A 21,820-nucleotide genomic window follows, 5' to 3' on the forward strand; every position below is an offset into this window, starting at 1 on the left:
CACGCTCTAATCATAATTTATAAATCGAATCGACGAAATTACTACGTCATCTGCAATTACTTTGCTCTATGTTTGGAACCAATGCCTAATGTGGAGTGTGAGGGGAGGCTGGAGGGTAATATTCGGTCCATTTCGGCCGAACTCTTCTTTTACAAGGAATATTATATCTAATACAAGGATCTTGAACTTTGAGGTACTTATTAGTAATGATGGGTTTTCTTTTTAGAATAAAAAAATATGTTTTCCAAGAATTCGTTAGATAGCATAATTACTTACTCCGTTACTGGGCCTTTGCCAAAATGCCAAGGCTAAAAAAAATTGCACTGCTCTGTATATATATATATTTTTTTTTAATTAATTTTAAAGAAGGCTTACAGACTAATTACAAACTATGAGTATAAAAAAAAATTAAAACTAAACATTGCTAATAACAAGCCTCCACATATACATGTTATTATGTTAATTAGACGTATAACCTATGACGATTTTACATTATTAAACTATGTATAGATAATGATTTTAGATAATTACAATAATAACACTACAGTTCGTGCGATAACGATACTTAGTTGATAAAAAAAAGAAAGAAATCAGTTTTCAAAAAATTGTTTTGCTAAAATCCGCCTTGTCGTACTAGCGGATGTACAATAAAGATCAATGTTCAACTCAAGGGGTAGTTTGTTGAAGCTTGCCGTGCTCCTAGCAAAGAAAGCATTTCGCCTGTAGTTCGTACACGAGAAAGGGACGTTGAGCAGTGGGCGCTGACGTAAACCGAGTTGATTTGTTCTAATTTGTATAATCTGTGGCATGGTTCAATAACGCATCAATAACGACACAGATTTCTGCAAAATTGATTTCAAAATCTCTTGAGACGTATAATTTCTCCTTTTATTTCATTTTTAAACCTTATTTTTGTAAATTGTTTACACCTCAAATGATATGACGTTGATAAGATATGACGCTTTTTTCCTTGCAGTAACTTACAGATACCGGCACGGATATTGGGCTCTCGGCGGAAGTGGGGATCGCTTTGCGCACCCGTACGCATAAGGCAATAAGGCAGTAAATCGCTTCTGCGCAGATGAAGGTCATGGCTCGATATCCGTGCCGATAACTGTACCAAGAATAGTGCTATCTAGCCAGCAACTCGATAACTCGAAAAGAAAACTTTTTTTTTTAATTTGTGTTTAATCATCTGTGGTGCCACTCGGCAATAAACTGTTGTCTATGTAAATATTCAATTATCTGTGGTTTCGTTTGGTACGCGGTGGCGGCGGTGTTTCGTGATTTCATCTCGTGTGATGTGATTTACGTTATATTTCAGTTAATCCAGGGCGATACTAGTTGAAAATTATTTCTTGAGCATAGTTTGTAAAGTTCGGTATTTAGACATTAAACATGTCGGCGGACAATATTGAAAAACTGTACCAAAATTATGGTATATTAGCCGACGCTAAAGATGACATTTCTAAGGTAACCTAAAACGCCCTTTAATTTCACAATATAAATGTTCCCTTTACTTACAATCCACAACTATATTCAACGTAATTTTGTGTATCATTTTAGCATGAGAAAGAATACTTGGAAATATTAGCAGCAGTCAAGGGATCTGACAAGGAAAAACGTTTAGCGTCACAGTTCATTGCGAAATTTTTCAACAGCTTTCCTACTTTGGCCGACCAAGCCATTGAGGCTCAATTCGATTTGTGCGAGGATGATGATGTTGCTGTAAGTATTTTGTATATTCTATTCATCAACTGCCTTTTTCCAAATATGTTGGGATCTGCTTCCAGACTAACCAGATGTATTTGAGTACCAGTGTCTTATATGTATAGTCTTTTATATCTATCCAATTGTATAACATGATCTTCAAAAGCAGTGCTACACAGTGCATGCCTGCCATCACAACTCATTTCCATATAAATGCGCTAAGGATTTGTTAATCTCTTACAGATCCGTAAACAGGCTATCAAGGATCTGCCAACATTGTGCAAGGATCATAAAGAACACACTCAAAGAATTGCAGACATTTTAGCACAACTACTGCAATCTGATGACACTACTGAAATAAACGTGGTCTCAAACTCATTGCTAACCATTCTGAAGATAGATCCTAAAGGTGCACTCACTGGAATGTTTTCCCAAATACACCAAAATGCTGATAGTGAAGTCACAAATGAAATTGTTAGAGAGAGATGTATCAAGTTTCTTGCAACTAAAGTGAAACAACTTGGCAGAGAAGTCATTACTAAAGATGCTGAAGAATTGATTATTGCTGAATGCAAGAAGCTCTTGGAAGTAAGTTAAATCATAGACATCAATCTTATTTACCTTTGATTTGACCATGGCACTTGTGCACAATGTGAAATCTGACCAACTAACATCTAACATAATTATATCTGTTTTAGCTCCAAGATGTTGTTGCTGAAGAATTTGAGCACATAATGGAATTGTTAACCTGGTCCAAGTTGGGAAAGACTCCAGCTGGTAAAAAGGAACTGGTACAAATTGTAGCTGCTCTTGCTTTTTCACCTGATGACTGGCATCCAGAGGACCCTGAATATGTGGACAGAGTTATACATTGTTCCCAGCATGCATTGCCTTTGTTCTCCGTAAGTTTTAGTAATTCTCATTTATGCAATTTGAAATACAAACATTTTTTATAAGGGAAAACATGAACCTTTTCTGGCATAATATTAAATAAAGCCATTTTTTTTCTCTAGGCTCTCGTAGACTCCACCCAGTTTGTCAACTTCTTCTGCGACCATGTACTTCAAGGATGGAACAGCATAACAACACCAGAAGGTGGTACAGACACTAAACTGGAGCTGTTGAAAATATTTGCTGAGATAACAGAGCATTGTGGAGAACTTGAGAATCCACAGCAAAAAATAGATGCAGTGTATGGTTTGCTAATGGTAAGTCAAATTATGATCTCTAATGTTATAAGAAAAATTGTACATATGTTAAAACAAACACTTAATAAAGAATAATACAAGAATTATACCTCTAATAAGAGGTATAATTTTTATTTTTAAATGAATTTAAAATAAAGTTAAAGGTACCTACCTAAAAAAATACAATTTGGTTTACAGAAATATTTGCCAGAAGCACCAATTGAGCCTGAAGGAACTGAAGGTGAAAAATCTGAAGAGAAAATAGAAGACTCAAAGACCACACCATCACTTCAATTTTCTCATGTTGAGTGTGCACTGTTTGCCCTACACTCACTGTGTCGCAAGGCACCTGATGCACTGGTTTCAGATGCCACTAAACTGAAAGCCTTACGGCTCCGACTACAATATACTGCCCGTCTTACACAAGGGTACATAAAAAAATTAAAGGAGGTTACACAAGTATGTTTTACAAATACACTGAATATTATTTTGCCAAATATCCTGAAATTTCTCACTAGACTAACTAAACTAATATTATTTTGTAGAGCCAAAAAGGTGAAGACGCTAATTCAGAAGAAAACAAGTTAAAAATTGCTGCTCTGAAGACAACTTCTAATATCAATACACTTATAAGAGATTTGTTTCGCACTCCACCCAGCTTCAAGAGCAAAGTTCAACTGTCATTCCAATCCAAGAAATCTGAAAAAGAGGTAAATATTAATTATTAATGTATATGTATAAGATAGTGCTGTATCTGTAATTTTCCTTTTCTAAAATAAGCATTATTTTAATATTATAAATTGGGTAGTATTTAAACGCAAATCAAAAAATATCCTTTTTCTATGCAATAAGATTCCGAATTCCCATCAAAATTACTGATTGCACAGCAAAATATTCAACTCAAAATATCACTAAACACACTACAATTTATTTTCGCAGCGTACAGCGATTTTTCCTAAAGCAAAAGCTTTTTCATCAATGCACAGCTAATAATCTTAATGCACATTATACATGTTAACTCTTTTTCTTTTAAATATAGCTTCTATTTTTATATTATTTACAGCAGTTTTTCTGAATAAAACAGCATTTTAGTCACAGTCATCTTATTATTTATTAATTACCACATAATGAGATCAGCAAAAAAATATAAAATTAAATACAAAATTGTAATTTATTGAATTATTAAAGCCAGTAATTTATTACATTTTTTGCCCAATAGGCACATTTTTAGCTTCTACAGGTGGTGCCACGTACTTGAGTCGGATCGCAAGTCCGATGATACGCTTGCACATATAGTTCTTAAAAAAAATGGGGCAGGTGCATTTTTAGTCATTGTCAGTACTTCCTTTTGGCATACATTTCATAATATAAGTAGTCATTAAAGGCAGAACTATCATATTTCAGAATGTTTATAGTCAGAATCATCTTTTGGCATAGTTTTGGAATTTTTATTTTCCTGTAAGAAGCATGCAGCATGTAAGCAGGCATGCAACATGGAAGTAAGCATGCAACATGCAGCAAGCATGGCTTCTGTCACGGCTCCGGCGCTTCGTGGCTCCGGCGGTCCCATGCGAGCTTATCGTCGCAGATGGTTTTCACGCTCACCACCGCAGTTTCGGCTTACTGGCCGGCTGAGCCGGCCAGCCTCAACCGCGTCGGCGAGCGTTAAACCTACCTGCGCCTCAGCTCGCAGGCCGCCTCGCCCCTCCGCGCCTACGCGGTTTTGAATTGCACTCTAGGGGTAGGGCAAACAAGACTACGTGGAGTCGGTTTTGCAGCGATTCGTTTTAGTTACTAGCTTCAATTTTTAAAACAATGTTTTTTAATTGAAGGTTATAAATGGCAATTTGCAAAATAAATTGAATACAAATAAAATTCTACCATCTTCACAGTACGCTAAATGAAATTTCAGTTAATTTGTTCTGCTTTTAGAAATAATGCAATGTAACAGGATTTTTTTGTTATAATAATCATTAAATTTGCCGAGCATGGCTTCTTGAAAATTAAGACAAATATGATGAACAGGTTTTGTTGTACTTACTGGTTAATATGCGACTGGGGTAGTTATTTTGCTATGAAATATGGAAAATTTGCTATGCAGTCAGTATTTAATGCTTGTATGTAGTATTTTTGTACAAGAATAAATTTAACTGTATTGCATTATAAGGAAAAAGTAATGTCATATTGATGTATAATTTCGAATTATCTGCAGTTTGAGTTTTGTTAAACATTTAGTTTATTTGTAGTGAAGTAAGTTATTTGATGTAAAAAATAATATAAATGATGAGTATTTATTGATAGGCGATTATTTATTTGATATGCAATTTATAATATCCCTTATAAATTTGTTTTTAGGAGAAACACACTGCAGATCCTGATGATACAAAGCAATCGCCGGTACAAAAACGACACCGCCCCATTACGTTTGATAATGAAAATGAGAAAGAATCTCCTGAGAAAAGGTCACGAAGTGGAGATAGGAATATAAAAATGTATACGCCGCCATCAGGCAAATACAGCTCACGACTAAATAATAATGCAAGGTTCTCTGGGAATAATTCGGGAGGGAGGGGAGGACGAGGGGGCTATGGTAGACGTGACTTCAGAAACAATGGAGCTCCATTCCGGAGGCGGAATAACTACTAATTTTCGAAGTTTCCCAAAAATGCACCAATAATGACAATGATTTCAATTCAAATTATATAGAACATATTTTCTCCTGATGACACTCTATGTGAGGCATTGGGAAATCAAATCCAATTCCATCTGCTTGTTTATCAGATAGAATAAGGGATATGCAGTGCAGCTGCACATGATATATTTTGTTTCTTGGATATGTCTGTATTGATTAGGCAAGTTGATTAGTTTCACCAATTCCTTTTTATCTGCTGCAAAGATATCACAAAAATATTATTTTGAGTAGGTGACGTTGTAGTTGACTTATGGGCTGATTTTCATCTACACAATTTTTTTTAGAGGAATTTTATTTGGTTGCATAGTTTTTTTTCGTTAAGGGCAATAGATGGTACGTCGTCAACAACAATTGAATGCAGTTGTTCCATAGTTTCAGTACCAATTTCGAGTAGTTCTGGTGCACCATGGTAAGTAGCCCATTTGAATTATATTTATTTACTAGTCCCTAGAGCAACTGACAACTGAGTAGGATAAGATGTATCACCACTTTGTAAGTATTAGAATATAAACAAAATTAGAATAAGTCAGGAATCTTCATCACGCTGGCATTGTGTGGAAATGCTGTTGAACTGTAAGTAGCTAGTAGTCATAAGTTTTCTACATACAGATCCCACCAGCTACTGGAAACAACGCTACATTTCTCCATAGGTTCGTTTTATTGACTCTTCCAGGTATTTGTTGAAAAGAGTATGATGACAGAAGACTCCTGCAATGGTTTTTAAATTACAGAATACTTTGGAATTCACAACAGGATTAAAACATTTTAATATAATGATTTTCTTTTATTTCAAAAACAAAATTAATCCTACATGTAATTTACACATCAGTTCATATCAACTTATCAATATATCAACCAGATGCATAATATCCAACATCATCGGTCTCACTGCAAGGCTGTGGTCTATTTCTCAAGATGTTTTCCTTCGCCTCTATTCAGTCATTGAAGTCCAAGATAAGTACTTGTAAAGACCACATTCATACCTTGTTTGGATATCAAATATATGGAGTAGACCTTTTGAGAAGATTATATAGAAGCTGATACACTTATAAAATTAATACATGAGCTTGAGATTCATAAACTTTTATTATTTACCATTTATTTCAATTTCTTGATTTATGAAGAAAAAAATTCCTTTTGAAACATAATCAGGTTCCCTATTTGAAATAGCCACACCAGTTGGCCAAGTCACCTTAGTGAATTTGTATGTTACAATATCTTGCCTTGTTAATTAAACAGGCAGGAAAGAATTGGCAAGTAGTTTTCTGGTAGCTTTATATCGAAAATAAAAAAATCTTTGATTGGAATACCATCCAGGTGATACCATGGCAAAAGAAATTTGTTTGAAAATGAGTAGCCCAACTTATGACATAAGTTGGGCCAGGTAACTGTGATTGTTAAGGAATACATTGTATTCCTTAACAATCACAGTTACCTGGGATATAAGCAAGATTGAAGCTAAAAGTTTATGAAATAATACAAAATTAATTCTAGTATATAAAAGGAAAATAGATGTCTTATCTCATATTGTCCACCACATTACACATGATGCGATCCAGTTCATAACATGGATCTTGATTAGACACATCATTGGTGTTACAATCCATGTGTTCCAATATCTCTACAGGCACCTTAAAATTGGATTCTATTTCATTCTGATCTGGTAGACTTTGTAGAGCACTTTGTAATATATCTTGCACTTTATCCAAGTGTTTTTTGAACCTGAAAGGAAGATAATTGCTTTAATAGGTGATTGATTTATAATTATCATGTAAGTTGTGGCAGTAATTTATTGATGCATTACTATTCATTTTTCTTCATAACATCTAGATACAAAATTACAAGAGCAGGTTGCAAAGAACAATGTCAGGTTTTGGCCCACCCAATCAACTTTTAAAACTAAATTCTCACGGACACAAAGTTCTTTACTACAACAATTTACATATAAAATACTAACTTCTTATAAAATATTTAATTGTTATCTAGAACTTTTCCAAAAAAAAATATCATGTCAATAAGTAATTATCTTGTTTATCGAGTTCAGGTTTTTCTTTAATAATTTGGAATAATTTGATTTTGAGAAGTTCAATGCAAAAGTGGAAAACATAGAAAAGTTCCTGACATTAAACTACACAAAAAACTGTAAGAATTTTCACAGTACATGAAATATTTTTATTGAGCCTAAGTTACTATGGACGTCTGACATTGTTTTTAATCTCTGTTCAAACCCAAATAAAACATCCATTATAACAATACCTTGTCGCAGTTTCAACACGTTGACGTTTCTGTAGTTCCATCATCACTCTCAAGGTTTCTCTTGCTTGGTGAGGTCTAAATTCATTTAGCAAATGATGTATGTGTATGAAAAGCAAACTGAGATCTTCAACCTTTTCAGCCCTTTTAGGAGAATCAGGACAATGTACCAACAAGTCTAATAGATCCAGAAAGTTAACAAGTAGTGAGTGATTCAACTTCTTCAGTTCTCTCCTCCTCTCAAAATGCATAGGATATAATCGCCGAAATCCCTAAAAAATATAATTTCTTGTGTGACTGCAGTATTGTTAAAGGACTATCTCTGTAAAACAGAAGAATGAATTACCTGGCTCTCCAGTGACCTAATTATGGTGTCATCCGCATTGAAAGTGTGTCCAAACATGGAATACGAATCATGAATAGGGCGCGGTGGTAAAGGAGCTCTATTTCTTCGCACATTCTCATCAGTATAGAAGTTTATATACTGCATGGGCGGCAATGGCAATGAACTAACTTGCGCTGTTTCGGAAGACATGATTTCAATTTGGAAACCAAAGTTATTACAAAGGCGTAGTGACTACTGTTATAAACTAGTTATATGCGATTTGTTACTATGAACAACACACAGGCATAAAATCTTTTATTTGGAATAAGATAATGTTTGATGTATGTATTGTTTTTTATTATACTGTGTATTTCTTGTCGATTCTGTTTCTCAAACTCAACTCAAGCAAGACACAACATACAAATCAATCATACAATAATGACATTTTAACATTTTAATCAATCTATCTGACATTGACATAGACAATTTGGAGATGACATTTAAAACAGCAACAAGCACAATACAGTTACGGGCTTCCTAGACGATCAATTAAATTTCGCAATATTCATCGTCACTGTAGTAGGGTTATACTTGAGATTGTGCAATAAATTAAAACGAGACGGGACTAGAGAGTCCAAGATTTTTGGTAGGCCACGTGAGACCGAAAGCAATACACTAAAGACCTTTTGAGGAAACTTTAATGAAATGGTGACAAAAAACCGACGATTACACTTTAAAAATGTATCCACGGACAATCCCCGTTTCTATGATAAGCAGTGTTAACTGTGAATAAAAATTACTTGAGCTCTTGATGAGCTCTTGTGATGGAATGTCAATGGACTAGGAATGGGGCAACTATGGGATCTATGGCACCTGACGATAACAATGAAATCATATAATGTGTGATGGAGACTCGCCAGCTCACCAACACCAAAGGGGCAACGGGGCATGAGCAGCTGAAGCATCAAGGGTGAAGATGCCTCACTGTACTTTAAACTGAGATGACGTGTGCTGGAGAACTCGGTTTACCCGCGGAGTTGCTGTCCCCAGTCTCCCAGTCATCTGCCTCAGATGCCCTGCGGGTAATATTGCACAGTTACGTCAGTTACTGCAGATTACCCGATATATTACTTTCTTCTATGCTGCAGATCTAGGAGCTTGTGCTATAACTTCATGTGAACGACAAGTAAGGATAATTTGTTCGGTCAATGACTTAACTTCATTCATATTCAATTTCATTCTTGCCTATCTGTCTGTTTCTAGGTCTCTAGTCTATCATTCACTCTTTCAGTCAGGCTCGCGAAACAGAAATAATAAAGTTTTGAGATAATTTTGGGTCTTATATTAATAGTGATTTAGTCAAAAGTATTACCACTTATGTTATTTGATAACAAAGTATTGTTATCATATGTTAATTCGAGGAATGTAATTGAGAGTATTTCCATAGTTGCAAAAATATAATCGGTTCACGTAAAGGACTCGTCTATTTGTGATGGATTTGGATGTTTGAAGGTATTTAGGGTTTGGTTTTACGTGATTTACAAAGTGTTCTTCGTAGTTTTTACTTAAAGCGTATGGTTTATGTTTTATTTTAGGTTTAAAATGGCTGGAAAGGATGATGATGAAGTAATACTGCAAACGTTTATGGTCAAGAGGTCACAAAATAAAAAGTTATTTACACCGGTTAACTACAAGGAGCGCTGGCTGGTTCTGACTCGTCGAGCACTTATTTATTATGACACGGATGGAGAGGTAAGTTTCACAGTTTCAGAATGTTTACCAATCTCTTGCATTCAATGAGATAGTGTTTAATCAGTACCTTAAGTTTATACATATAAGCCTACAGACATGGACATACTAACCACTGATCGTAAAACAGTAGCTCTACGTCAATATAAAGCTAAAGTTCTCCTACATTCACTTCTGATATCACTAGCTGTGCTCAAACAGTCCTATGACTGGATGTAATGGTAAAAATAATCATAATACATTAAGATAGTTCAGCTAATTCACCTGTTTCTGTCTAACATGTTTAATCGGTCAATGTTGGAGCTTTGTTTTAGAGAATTTGAATGAAATAGCCAGCATGTGAAATAGCCATATTTTTTATTTATTCGCATTGAACCTAGGGCTGTAAACGGATGGCTTTGTTTACTTTGAATAATCTTGTGATTAGTTACAAGTCTCAATATCTATTTTGATATTATTTGTTAATTTATCCTTTTTTATATTTTCGTGCCGCTAAGGATTTATTTTAATACTTCGAGGTGAGTCATTTGAATGTGAATGTTTATATAACAGTTTCCACTTTATTTTAATTTTCATATAAACCCATGTATTAGTTATCTGTATCAAATCACTAGCATTGATCAATTAATATAATTTTGTGCGAAGTAATTAACTTACTGATTTTCCCCTATGATTTTCACTTACACACACAATACATTATCTGGTATTGTTAAAGTTATCTTTAATTATTTTATTAAATTACTGTTTGCAAAATATCTACATCGAATTTGTATGATTTTTTTTTTGGTTGGTGTAAGTGTACTCTTTTTTTTATAAAGAGACCACTTAGCCAGTTGCCCTTTCTACATATTTTTATTATACCTTGTATTATGAATTTATATTAACAATTATACCTCATGTAAATCAGATGATCGTATATCAAATTCAACAAAAATAAAATGTTATGGTTTCGCAAGCTGTATTTGAATAAGAATTTTTGAATCCGATGTTGTACCTACTCATTCATAACATATTTACCTAAAATACATGGTGAAGAGACAATAATTACAGCCTAACCTGCATTTTGGTTTTTACTTTTTTGTATGACTGTACACAAAATAGTGTAATGCTTGGATTTGCAATGCTCATACTGTACTTTTGAAAAAAGCTGTAATAAAATCTGTAAAAGAAAAAAAAATCTCAAATGAGTTGAGTTCTTCTCTCAATATTTAACTATTTGTAGACATTATTTAATCTAATAATTCTAATATCAAAATATAATAATTCTAATATCCAAAAGCAAAATGACTATTATTATTATTTTTTTAAATAAATAGGTATTGTGAGAAAGTAAGATCTTTAGTTTTGTAAGCAAAGGCAGCTAACACAGTTCCAAGGTTTTATTTTGGATTGAAAGTTTAGGTAAATGCATTTTTTGTACATTATGTTTAAGTAATAGGAATGTAAATTATATTTCTTAAATATGAGAGATGTTCTAGAAAAAATGTTATCGTAAAAATAGATTGTTATATTGGCCATGAGTGAATTAGAATCACAGAAGTGTTTTTCCAAAGTTCTTATTTTGCCTAAATTACTATTTTATTTGTAGCACTGTTAAGTATAAAATTAAAATATAGGTATAAATTAATCAAACTTAGTAAATACTAATGTAACAATTATTTTTACAATATGTTAATTCTAGTGTAAATTTCAGAACATTTCAGGTTCCCTTCAAATATATTTTCAAAAAATCATCCATCTTCAGATGAACAAAAACTTGGAGAGCTTAGTAGTAATAACAAAAGAATTCCTGTGCACAGGTAGTCAGCCAAGTGGAATAATTGAACATCAGCACCAAAACACGAGATATGATTCACAGCCTAATTGCTGGTTCACTCAAACAACATTTGGTGTTGTACCCATCTCAACTATTTTTAAATTTCGAACAAAAAATATAGGTATCCGGAAAAAATTAAGTCATGGCTGAATGTAGCCACCATCTAATGTTATGTAATGTTGTTGCTGTCAAAAGCGGAACTTTATAATCTGTATATTATACATAGTTTTTAATGATTTTTGTAACGCGATTATGCCGATTGTATTTATTACAATTTCTGTTATCTACTAAAGTTGGCAGAGTAACCACGTTGTTCGATCGTTTGATTCTTAAGCAAAGCTTATCGGTCCTGCTCAGTAGCAGTCGCTATAATGTCGGCTTAACGAAAACAAGGACTCTGTCGGCCACAAAAACTCAGAATCCGTCTAGTTTCAAAATTTAACTGGTGTAAATATAGGAAGATCTAGAAAATAACACCAGGTTCTTATTTAACAGCGTTAACTTCTAGACGAACAAAAAAAATGTAGAAGCTAAATGTATGAATAATAAATGTATGTCTCGGTGTACATACTTACACGCTATTATGTAGATATTATGTATACCGGCGTAGGTCAAAAAGCAGCGCATGATTTTCGGAAAGAAGTGTGGTTAGGTACTCGTTGCTCAACTAGGTTCCCTGGACAGGTAACTCGAAATTCCGCCATCTGCTCATCGATGGTCCCAGCTACCGGTTATTCGCTGGATGTCACGCGACCAGGTGATGCTAGTAAGATACTAGCTAGACTTCATTTTGCACCTCATTATAATGTAAGCTTATGTTCGCCATTATTGACCGCATCGCATACTTTCGGTCCTTATCTGGGTTGTCGTTCATCCAAACTCGATTAGCCCTTTTTAACTTATTCCGACTCAAAAAGAGAGGTGTTATAAGTTTGACCACTTCGTAGATATGTGACGGCACCGAAGCTCTTAAAACGGATGAACCGATTAACATGCGTTGTTGTTAAGGAAAACACAAAAATAAAACACTTTCTCGCTGTGAATAAGGAAAAATAATTTACCTGTTCTACTTTTGTGCAGAATCAAAGACAGGCTGATCTAATAGATTTTAATTTTATTTTGACTAGCTCGTCACACCATTTCCTTCGTGGTCCACTACGGCTTTGCGTCGCTGTATCAGGCGGCCTCTGCGTAATAACTTTGGTCTTCAGTTCTTCAGACATACGACAGACGTGGTCAGTCTAATCTGATTTTAGTTTTAGAGGTACTTTTTTAAATAATTTATTAAGGCCACGATATAAAAATATGTATCCCGGATTCATTAATAAAATACTAACTTTGGACCGTAGAAAAAGGGGATCTCAACGTTTTATTTTGTTTGCTTACGTTTTCTATCAGCCAGGACCTATGATATCAACTTCTTACTATTGTCAATAACCTTATAAAAGTTCTGTCCTTCTCTCAGTTTCGGGTTAATTATTTAAACAATAATGTATTATGTTATCTTAATAATTCTGACGGCCGGCCAACGGACATCTGGCAATAATCCTCCAAGGATCTTACAAGCATCTAATAAATCATAGAAAGGAAGGAAGGAATCGTAAATCTATTTAAGTGGTCCCTAGTGGATTATATACAGGATAGTGGAGCCACCACTGTTCTTTGAAAGATTTTTAATCTAATCGCTCCACTGCAATTCTTGCGCTTTATCAAGGGTCATTGCACTGTCAAGCCATAGAAGAAAATAGACAAGACAATTTTTTCTTCTATTAGACCAGTGATATCTCACGGTGTTGATCACGTTGCATATGCCAATTGTAGTGCTTGGGTTTGTCTTGGATATTGAACTTTTAACCTACACTTTGCAATTCTGAAGTGACATAAATTACTTTATTGCAGTATAAAAAAATATGTACATCAGCGGCAGTAGTATTTTGTAGAGATTAAAAAATCTTATGTTTATATATTTTCTAATGCAGCTAATAAAGTAGTTAGAATGTTAGTATAATAAAGCACTGGGATGGGCAGGTAATGTTAGTTTTGTTCGACGTTTTAAATGAAAGCTGGAGGACGTAGGGGTGAATGTGGGGTAGCGCATGCGCGAGCTGGGTGTGTCTGTCGTCCGGCGCGACGCCCGGCGGCGGCAGCGGCAGTTCCGCAACACCATCCGTCGCCGGCCCGCACCGCACCCGAACCACCGCTGGTAAAATACCAATCACTTATCTACATCACACATACTACACCTTCTCTTCAAATCACACCAATAATATTTTTAATTACACGTTTTTAAAGTCATAGTGCGCTGTTACCAATGTCTGTTTTTGGTGTTATTGAGACATCGAACCGGGTGGCCAAATACGTGCTCTTTCCTTTTTCAGTTCCCACCTACGCAAGAACAACTTTTTACATCTTTTTAAATCAGCATTTATGTTCCTGATTGTATAATTACTGTGTTTGATAAATTTTTGTTTATGGTTTTAATTATTTTTCGTTTCCTGTGACTGCTTTTATTGTAGGTACGACAGCAGAGCCTGATAGGTAGCCTCAATTACCGGTGATCAGTTTCTCCAGCCATTTGCTGTGACGTAGTTTTCTTTTAATTTATTAATTCAAATTACTTCGCGATATAAGTGCCGAAACATCAGTTATTTTACTTTATTGTTACACGCAATCAAATTAATTTTATGCGTGATTTTTCCGATTCACGCTAGTGAATTTTAGTTTTGAATTTGTTTAAAAATCAAAGCTCCTTATTATTTATTATTACATACTTTCAATCTTTTTTCTATTTCCGAAATATAATAAATAACTATTTTTTTTTATCGAACAGCTTAATAGAGTAACAATACATTGTTAGTTCCTTGTGAATGATATTCAAAAACGTTGGAAAACAAAGAAAAAGCCCCAAGCTTCTACGATGCATAAAACTGCACAATAACAGAAAGCTCGAAAAGTGCAGTAAAATAAACAAAAAGTGTGTCGCTGTCGGCTCTCCCGAGCTCAAATAGACTTGGCAATCACTCCCCACATCGTCAACCCCTCGCACTTCGCAGTAATGTATGTACCGTCATGCAGCGTGTGGTCCCTCGTTATGTGAGCAATTTTAATGGAGAGCCCTCCGCGACGCCCACTAATTGTATGAAAAAGGTTCACTTTACCACGTCACTCTACCGTGCTCAGTTGTTTCAATTTATTTCAAAGGTTCTGCTTCTTTAATTCTTCAAAATATAGGTACTAACAAGTAAAATTTACGTAGTCTGTGACCAAGGTACCTTTACGAAACTTTTTTTTAAACTCCCTGTCATACAGTCTTAAAATATTGTCCTTTAAAAAAACCCCCTTCTCTCTGAAAAAAATAGCTAAATCACAACAAACTAGAGATTCTAGTCTAGAATATCGCTCTCACTACAAGAAAACAGCTACAGGTCATACGGATCAATTGACAATATCCGAAGTAGCTTTGTCGGGTATTCCTGTAAGCGGAGCTGTATATCCCCCCGCAGGAAATCAACTCCGTGATTTGATTCATTACGCAACCCGGTGCTCGGTCGTTGTGCGCTTTCAGGTTGATATTAGATCATGTCATCTGGCGTCAGGCAAATTCGATAGAAAATCTGCATTTGTACTGATGAACTCGTTCTTCAGCATCAATCAAATAGAAAGGGTTACTTAATTATGGAATTCAGCTCAGTTTTTAGCATGGGAGAAATATAGGATGTAAAAAACAGTCAGAATAATAATTACCAGTCAGCAAATGTTTGCTAAAACTTTGGCGTAAATAAAGTTAAGTAAGAGTTCCGGGACAGGTTGTGATGTCGGTGATTGGTGTAGTGTGTTACTTAGAGAGGGCTGCTCGCTAGCCGGTTGGCATGACGCCAGACCAGTCGTTGCTCTTATTGCGGCTTGCTACCCGACACACAAGTGTAACATATGCTTCGTCATCCATACCTACTTACATCGATATGTCAATGAACTCAACGAGATATACAAATGTTTATATTTTTGCTATTTCATAACATAATTAGGACATTTTGTGTCAAAGTGTCTGTTAGGTAGGAAAGCTGGGTATATAGGTGGAAAAATCTTAACAACATGAATATAGTAATTCTAAATTCGAGGTAGAAGCTAAGGCTTTGAGGAGCTCTCTGAATTGTACTCCGTCTCCAGTATAGACTCTAGAATGGCAGTCAAGCCCGTCTCGTATAAAGCTCTCGATATATACGAATAAAATATGATCAAATACAGGGTAATTGGACGTAGTTATGCAGAAACGTTCCAACCCACAAGTCACCCGAAATCGAGTTATTGTGATTGAACAGCCTAAAATTTAGCATATGGTTATCTAAACTCAATATAATTCAACAATAAAACCTCTAGTACCTTTACTAGTTAGAATAAAAAAGAATACAACTGAAACGCGTAAATGCTAATATCTCAAATTCAAGTTTAATTTGAGATATAAGCATTTACGCGTACAGTGGGTTGGAACGTTTCTGCATAACTACGTCCAATTCGTACATACTGTCGAAGAGCTCCCTTGGCTGTATGTGTATGTCGGGTCATCAGACCAGCTCTAAAACATTACTGTTTTATAGCGATAAGTTTTTACTCGATGTGTGCCTGGATTCGCCCCAGATTTCTCAGGGGTCATCAGATCCTGAACCTGATGACAATGTGACCATCATGGATATACATAATAAGTACTTAACAAAAGATTATTCCGTTGATGAAAAATGTACAAGTAAAATTAATTTGGATCGTAACGTAAAGCGATGCCTGTTTATTGTGCATAAAGTTCGATTTTGCTTAATAATGTGTTGGATAATACACAACTGCTAGTGAATATGGAAATTTTCACGCATCAACGAAATAAACATGCTTGGCTCCGAAAAATGACCGAGTTCAGTTCCGACCAAAATTCAATTAGTGCGAACTGTAGCGTAAACTACGTCTTTTGTCCAAGTTTAATTGAATAAAAATATTTTAAGGCTTTTATGAACAAAAAAGTATTCACAAAAAAGTGTTGCCGTTCGTGCCTATTTGAAATAGATAGTCTCATCTGCTTGTCTCTAAACACTCGTAGTTGATACCTAAGGGAATTTCTGTTGAAAAAACGGGTTCTTACAATTCAGACATTAAAAGGCTTTTTTAGTGAAAAAAGTAACTTATGTAATTGTCATTAAAATGCCTTAAATAATATTGAAATTTGAAATATCCTCCACAAAGGCAACCCAGTTTTCATCTCTATTTTTCATCCATCGTCAACTGCACCAAGGATCAATAAAATAATTGTGGCTTTAAGGCTGCGTTCAAGCCTGTCTGTCTGTGACTCTCAGCCGCCGAACGTCAGCGTCTATGCATATTACTTACGCATAGCGTATCGTCGGTTAGATATGAAAGAAAAAGTGAATATGTTTAGAAATACAATAAACTGCGTAACGTTCATTCACATTTGGCGGCTGACAGTCAGTTTGTTTTGAACGCAGCCTTACCTATGTTATTTTCTTTTCTAACTTAATGTGTCTTGACACACTTGTGTACGTGTTTAACAATATATAACACTTGTTTCTGTAACATTTTCTAATATAGTGGGGTTACTTTTCATTCCGTTACTTCTTTTTCGGGAAACACATCTCTTATGTTATTCATATCATGTTCTAGCCGCGGTTATTAAGATACTGTAAACAATCGAATATGGCCTCGCTATAATGACTAGTTGACGTCAGGAGTAGGATGTTACTGCTTGCCAGTAAGACACTAACAGTGTGTATTTTAAGGTGAGCCCGCGGTGTGCGTTGAATTGTTGAATGGGTAACTTCCTTGAATCTTAAAATGTTCTTGCGAGGAACGGACGACAGGCTGCCAATTGTTTGGTTTATTTCTAGAAAAAAGCTTGATAATCGGTTGTAAAATGGTTTGTTTGTCGTGTGTGATAGAAACGGAAGGAGCGCGGGCGCATCGACACTGGTGCGATCCATACTGTGGAGCAAGCGCAGTTGGGGGAACTGAGCAAACACATACCTGAGGGTGACGGTGAGAAGAGCCCCGTTTATAGATATCCCTTTCAGGTAATCATATATCACATACCTAATAACATGTGCAGGCACCTATAATTGATAATTTACTCTAACAGTTTGTTTACCTAGTTGTTAACAAATTTTCTTGTAAAAAGAACCTTGTAATATATGTTTGCATAAAGGCTCACTTGAATGTGTATACGGTCAGGTGGGGTACTCGGAACAAAACACAGACTACACATTATATCTCGTGGCCGGTGACCACACAGAACGCCTGCAGTGGATCCACACAATCAGATCGGGTACGTACCCACCCACTATTATACAAGGTGTTGATTTGCATTTGTGCCATAGTTCAGGAGGAGGACATACAATACGTAAATAATCGATTGGAATTACAGTAGATGGGAAATAACTAATATGCACTGCTTTTTTTGTCATTTTAATGTCGTGGTATTTTCGAAGTAATCCAATTTTATGAATAAAATTTATGAGCGATCGTTGCGTATGCTTTGTGTTTGCGTTTGTGTGAAGGTGCAGCACGGTTTTAACGCCACTAACATACGCGCCAAGTTTAAATAAGGCTAGATGACATTTACGGAATTTCGAAAAAAAATTAAAGAAAAAAAATTACGTACCAATTTTTTTATTGATTTGGGTCGAGAATCATTAGCATAATTACCTCCTTGAATATGGCACGGATGCAAATCAACAGCTTGTATAATGTCGTTTACTACGTGTGACGCAGGTAAACCCTGTATCTGACGTTCAATTTGTATTCTATATAATTACATTATTATTGAATACCATTTGTATTTGGCAGTTTAGGACAATCGACTTCGGTAGGAAGGATAAGGGCTATAGGGAAAAGTTGAGTTGATTACATTTATCAGTAAAGTTTTCCTTTGACTTTTCATTCAAACTTCAATAAATGAAGGACAAATTAAATACGATTTTAATTCCTTATCGCCACTCTTTTACGATTCCATTTTCTACAGCTAAACTTTAGTTAAATATTGTAAACTTAACCAAACAGTTATCGCTCTCGACGAACTTATTAAAACTTGATTATCATCTCAATACCCATTGATCGATCTTTGATGTTGAAAAATTAAGAAGCTACTCCCAGCTTTACTATGTCATCTTCTCAAGGGTTCTCCAAACATCTTAGAGCTTTATCATGAAGTGTTCATTTTCAGATTTTCTTTTCTAAGCTTTTATTATAAACGCTGGTTAGGTTAGTAAACATGCAATTCAAATGCAAAGGAAAATATTTCAAAAAACTTAGAGAAGGTTAGGTGCTTGCATTTAACGTCGAGAAAAGCAACTAATTTGGGATCGCTAAGGAATCGTGGGTTGCAGTGTGCGGTGTGACCGCTCGAAGAAGCCGGTACCACCCCGGCGCGTGGTCTGCGCGCCGCTGGAGCTGCTGTGACGCGGAACGAAGGTCCGCCCCTGGCTGTGCCGTCTCAGACCTCTGGACCCTCATAGAGTCCGACCTTGACTTGCTCGCACCGCCGCAGGACAATCGACTATCGAACGACGTAGCACGTGCGTATTCATACATTAAAGCCTTTTTAATCATTCTTGCAAATGGTACTTCCGATACACTTTCGTTCTCGTTATTCATTATACTCACATGTTTCACGTTACGTATTAACATTAATGTTTTTAGAATTATAAAAGTCCAATAAAAACGTTATCATACATACATATACAACAAAAAAGTAATTACGTATACAAATATAGCACTGTATAAGAACAATCTTAATAATTCGAGATAAATCGACAAAAAAAAGTTGGCCATTGCAATCGCAAGGCTTCTGTTGAAGATGGTATAATCTCCAAGCGAGTAAATTGCCGTTAATGACGTATGTACAAGTTACCTGTCTTGTTTCTTCATATCAAGAGACTGCTAAGTGAAAGGGAGAGCAAGCAACGCCTGCGCGCGCGCATCGAATGGTGAATGTAGGCCGAGCGCGACCATCTTTTAGCCCTCGCTCCTCGTCTCGACAACTATAAAGCTTAGTCCGCAATGGTAGCATACGAACATCAATAAATCATACTGTTTGACTTTCCCATTTAACTGTATTTATTTGAAATGTTGTGCTAATGCGCAAATTGGGCATAAATACTGTCAAAACATCGGTCGGTAATCTTCATAGATTTTAGTAAAATTCCCTATAAACATTATTCTTAAATTTCCAAGACACCAGTCTACTATAAGTCTTACAGCACTTAATTATATTTTTTTCTTAGTAAGTCACTTTTGTACGACCACGGAAAACACGTTTAAATTGTTTGGGTTTTAACCAATAATGTTATAGAATACTTTGTACGAGCTTACCACCAATAAAAGTTGTTTCAAACACGTATTATTTACGTGCCGTATCGCGCGGCACTATTATGCATAACGCTTTACCTTCGCTCCGGTACTTGGACACGTTTGTAGGCAGTCGGAGCGAGGTGTCGCGCGCGGACGTCCGGTCTCAAAGTCCCGTTCCCATGTTGCCGAATAAACCCGAAGACGAACCTGTGGTGACTAAGAAGAAGTCGAAAATACCATGTCTATCGTTAGCGTCCTTCCTCCCGGCTCTAGAGGGTACGGTACATTTCGTCTGACCTCTATTTATTTGGCCTCGTCGCCATCGGTTGCGTTCACTGGTCTCGTTGCACTCACTTTCTTGTCTTGGTCAGGTGTAATGTAATACGTTTGTGTAATGCCCACTAAAGTGATACTGTGCAGTGATCCTGGTACCCCGGGAGTAGTGTTTGAGGATAGTGTACAGTTCCCTGGATTTAGGTCAACATTACTTAGTGACAACAAGATATTGCTTCAGCAATGGGTTTGTTATTGTGATAGATGAATTGTTGATGTGGTTTATATCGAACAGTCTCTTTTAAGGTTATCATACTTTCTAACGAGTGTCTCGCATCCCTATTTTATATAATTATATCTCAAAGAGTTGCTTAATATTTAGGCACAGTCCAATCTGTTAAATATGTAAATTTCATTTTTTGCCTAACATTGTTTTTTATTAACTAGTCCTTGTTACTACATAGTAACTTATTAATTCATAAGTGCTTATTATTATGATAATTTCTGTCAAAAGTATAAATAGATCCGTGGCCTTAAAACGATCGGTTTTACGGTGTATAAGTAACTGAAATGTTAATAAAGAAATACGGGCAATCAATTTTGGAGGTTTTATCAGTGTATTTAAATTTGTTTGGCCTCATTTTTGCAATAATGCTAACCACAGCTGTATTATTTATTACTTAATATATGGTGACATTTCAAAAATTAATAGAGAAGTCCTTAATTTTTTTTTGTTACATAAAAAGCAAATAAACAAAGTAATTGAATAAATTATCTTTAGAAATACTAAACTTAGTCTAAATTAGCTATTGCAGAAATTCCAAGAGACCTTATTTTATGTGTCAAGAAGCTGAAAACATAATTTTATCTTATTCTAAGTGTTTCGATCCTAATTTCTAAACAGCTAAATTATTTTTACGTGAAAGTGTCTAACTTTCACTATTTAGTATTGAGACAATTTAAAATTATGTAAAAATTTTGCAGATTGTCAATATTTTTTTGCTCATCTAATCCTCTGATTAGAAATTAATAGGCATAGGATTTGTTAATTAAAAAAACTGCAAAGGTTATTTATTCAAAATTAAAGTAAAAAAATACTTTAATATTTAAAACATCAGTATAAATAAACATTTTCATTTCCAGTCTAAAAAAACAACTTGTTCCTCATTAGATAATCTTATCTAAATTGGTAATTATAACATTTAATTTAAAAGTGCATGTAATTAATGTAAATATTAATTTGTTTAGCCGTCACGGCGGCAGTAACAATGCCGGGAGGAGGTGGCGCTCCTCCGGGCACACCGTCTGCCAAGCCAAAGGTAAGCCCATGGTAACTAATGTCCTACTTAAAGTCATCATATACAAAACAAAGTTTTATGTACAAACAATATTATGGTATAGGTAATTATCTACTTTTATTTCTTAGCCTGAATTGTCCCACTGCTGGGCAAAGGCTTCCCCATTTTGTCTCC

General features: G+C 35.3%; 3 protein-coding genes across 5 annotated transcripts in view; 2 read left to right on the forward strand and 1 right to left on the reverse strand.

Annotated features, from left to right (window-relative positions):
- Positions 1-1,235: 1,235 nt before the first annotated feature.
- LOC124632332 (apoptosis inhibitor 5) lies at positions 1,236-6,363 on the forward strand. Its single transcript, XM_047167132.1, has 8 exons — positions 1,236-1,473; positions 1,567-1,728; positions 1,954-2,298; positions 2,409-2,612; positions 2,724-2,918; positions 3,096-3,356; positions 3,443-3,607; positions 5,253-6,363. The coding sequence occupies exons 1-8, from the start codon at positions 1,399-1,401 to the stop codon at positions 5,541-5,543; spliced, it is 1,698 nt and encodes a 565-aa protein (XP_047023088.1). The 5' UTR covers positions 1,236-1,398; the 3' UTR covers positions 5,544-6,363.
- LOC124632334 (mediator of RNA polymerase II transcription subunit 7) lies at positions 6,359-8,601 on the reverse strand. The gene is made up of 4 exons (XM_047167133.1): positions 8,189-8,601; positions 7,846-8,114; positions 7,002-7,311; positions 6,359-6,957 (listed from the first exon to the last, which is right to left on the reverse strand). The coding sequence occupies exons 1-3, from the start codon at positions 8,375-8,377 to the stop codon at positions 7,107-7,109; spliced, it is 663 nt and encodes a 220-aa protein (XP_047023089.1). The 5' UTR covers positions 8,378-8,601; the 3' UTR covers positions 6,359-6,957; positions 7,002-7,106.
- An 838-nt stretch (positions 8,602-9,439) lies between these two features.
- The window catches only part of LOC124632794 (tyrosine-protein kinase Btk29A), a 30,391-nt gene continuing 18,010 nt past the window's right edge, over positions 9,440-21,820 (forward strand). For 2 of the 3 annotated variants that reach the window (XM_047167759.1, XM_047167760.1), the window contains exons 1-7: positions 9,440-9,679; positions 9,763-9,919; positions 12,860-12,967; positions 17,669-17,800; positions 17,958-18,051; positions 19,112-19,300; positions 21,597-21,667. In XM_047167759.1, coding sequence (XP_047023715.1) covers positions 9,770-9,919; positions 12,860-12,967; positions 17,669-17,800; positions 17,958-18,051; positions 19,112-19,300; positions 21,597-21,667 — 744 coding nt within the window. In that variant the 5' untranslated portion in view covers positions 9,440-9,679; positions 9,763-9,769. The remainder of the gene's footprint in view (positions 9,680-9,762; positions 9,920-12,859; positions 12,968-17,668; positions 17,801-17,957; positions 18,052-19,111; positions 19,301-21,596; positions 21,668-21,820) is intronic. The other variant, XM_047167761.1, reaches the window with a different exon arrangement.

The sequence above is a fragment of the Helicoverpa zea genome, chromosome 8 (genome assembly GCF_022581195.2).
Source record: "Helicoverpa zea isolate HzStark_Cry1AcR chromosome 8, ilHelZeax1.1, whole genome shotgun sequence".
Lineage (NCBI taxonomy): Eukaryota > Metazoa > Arthropoda > Insecta > Lepidoptera > Noctuidae > Helicoverpa > Helicoverpa zea.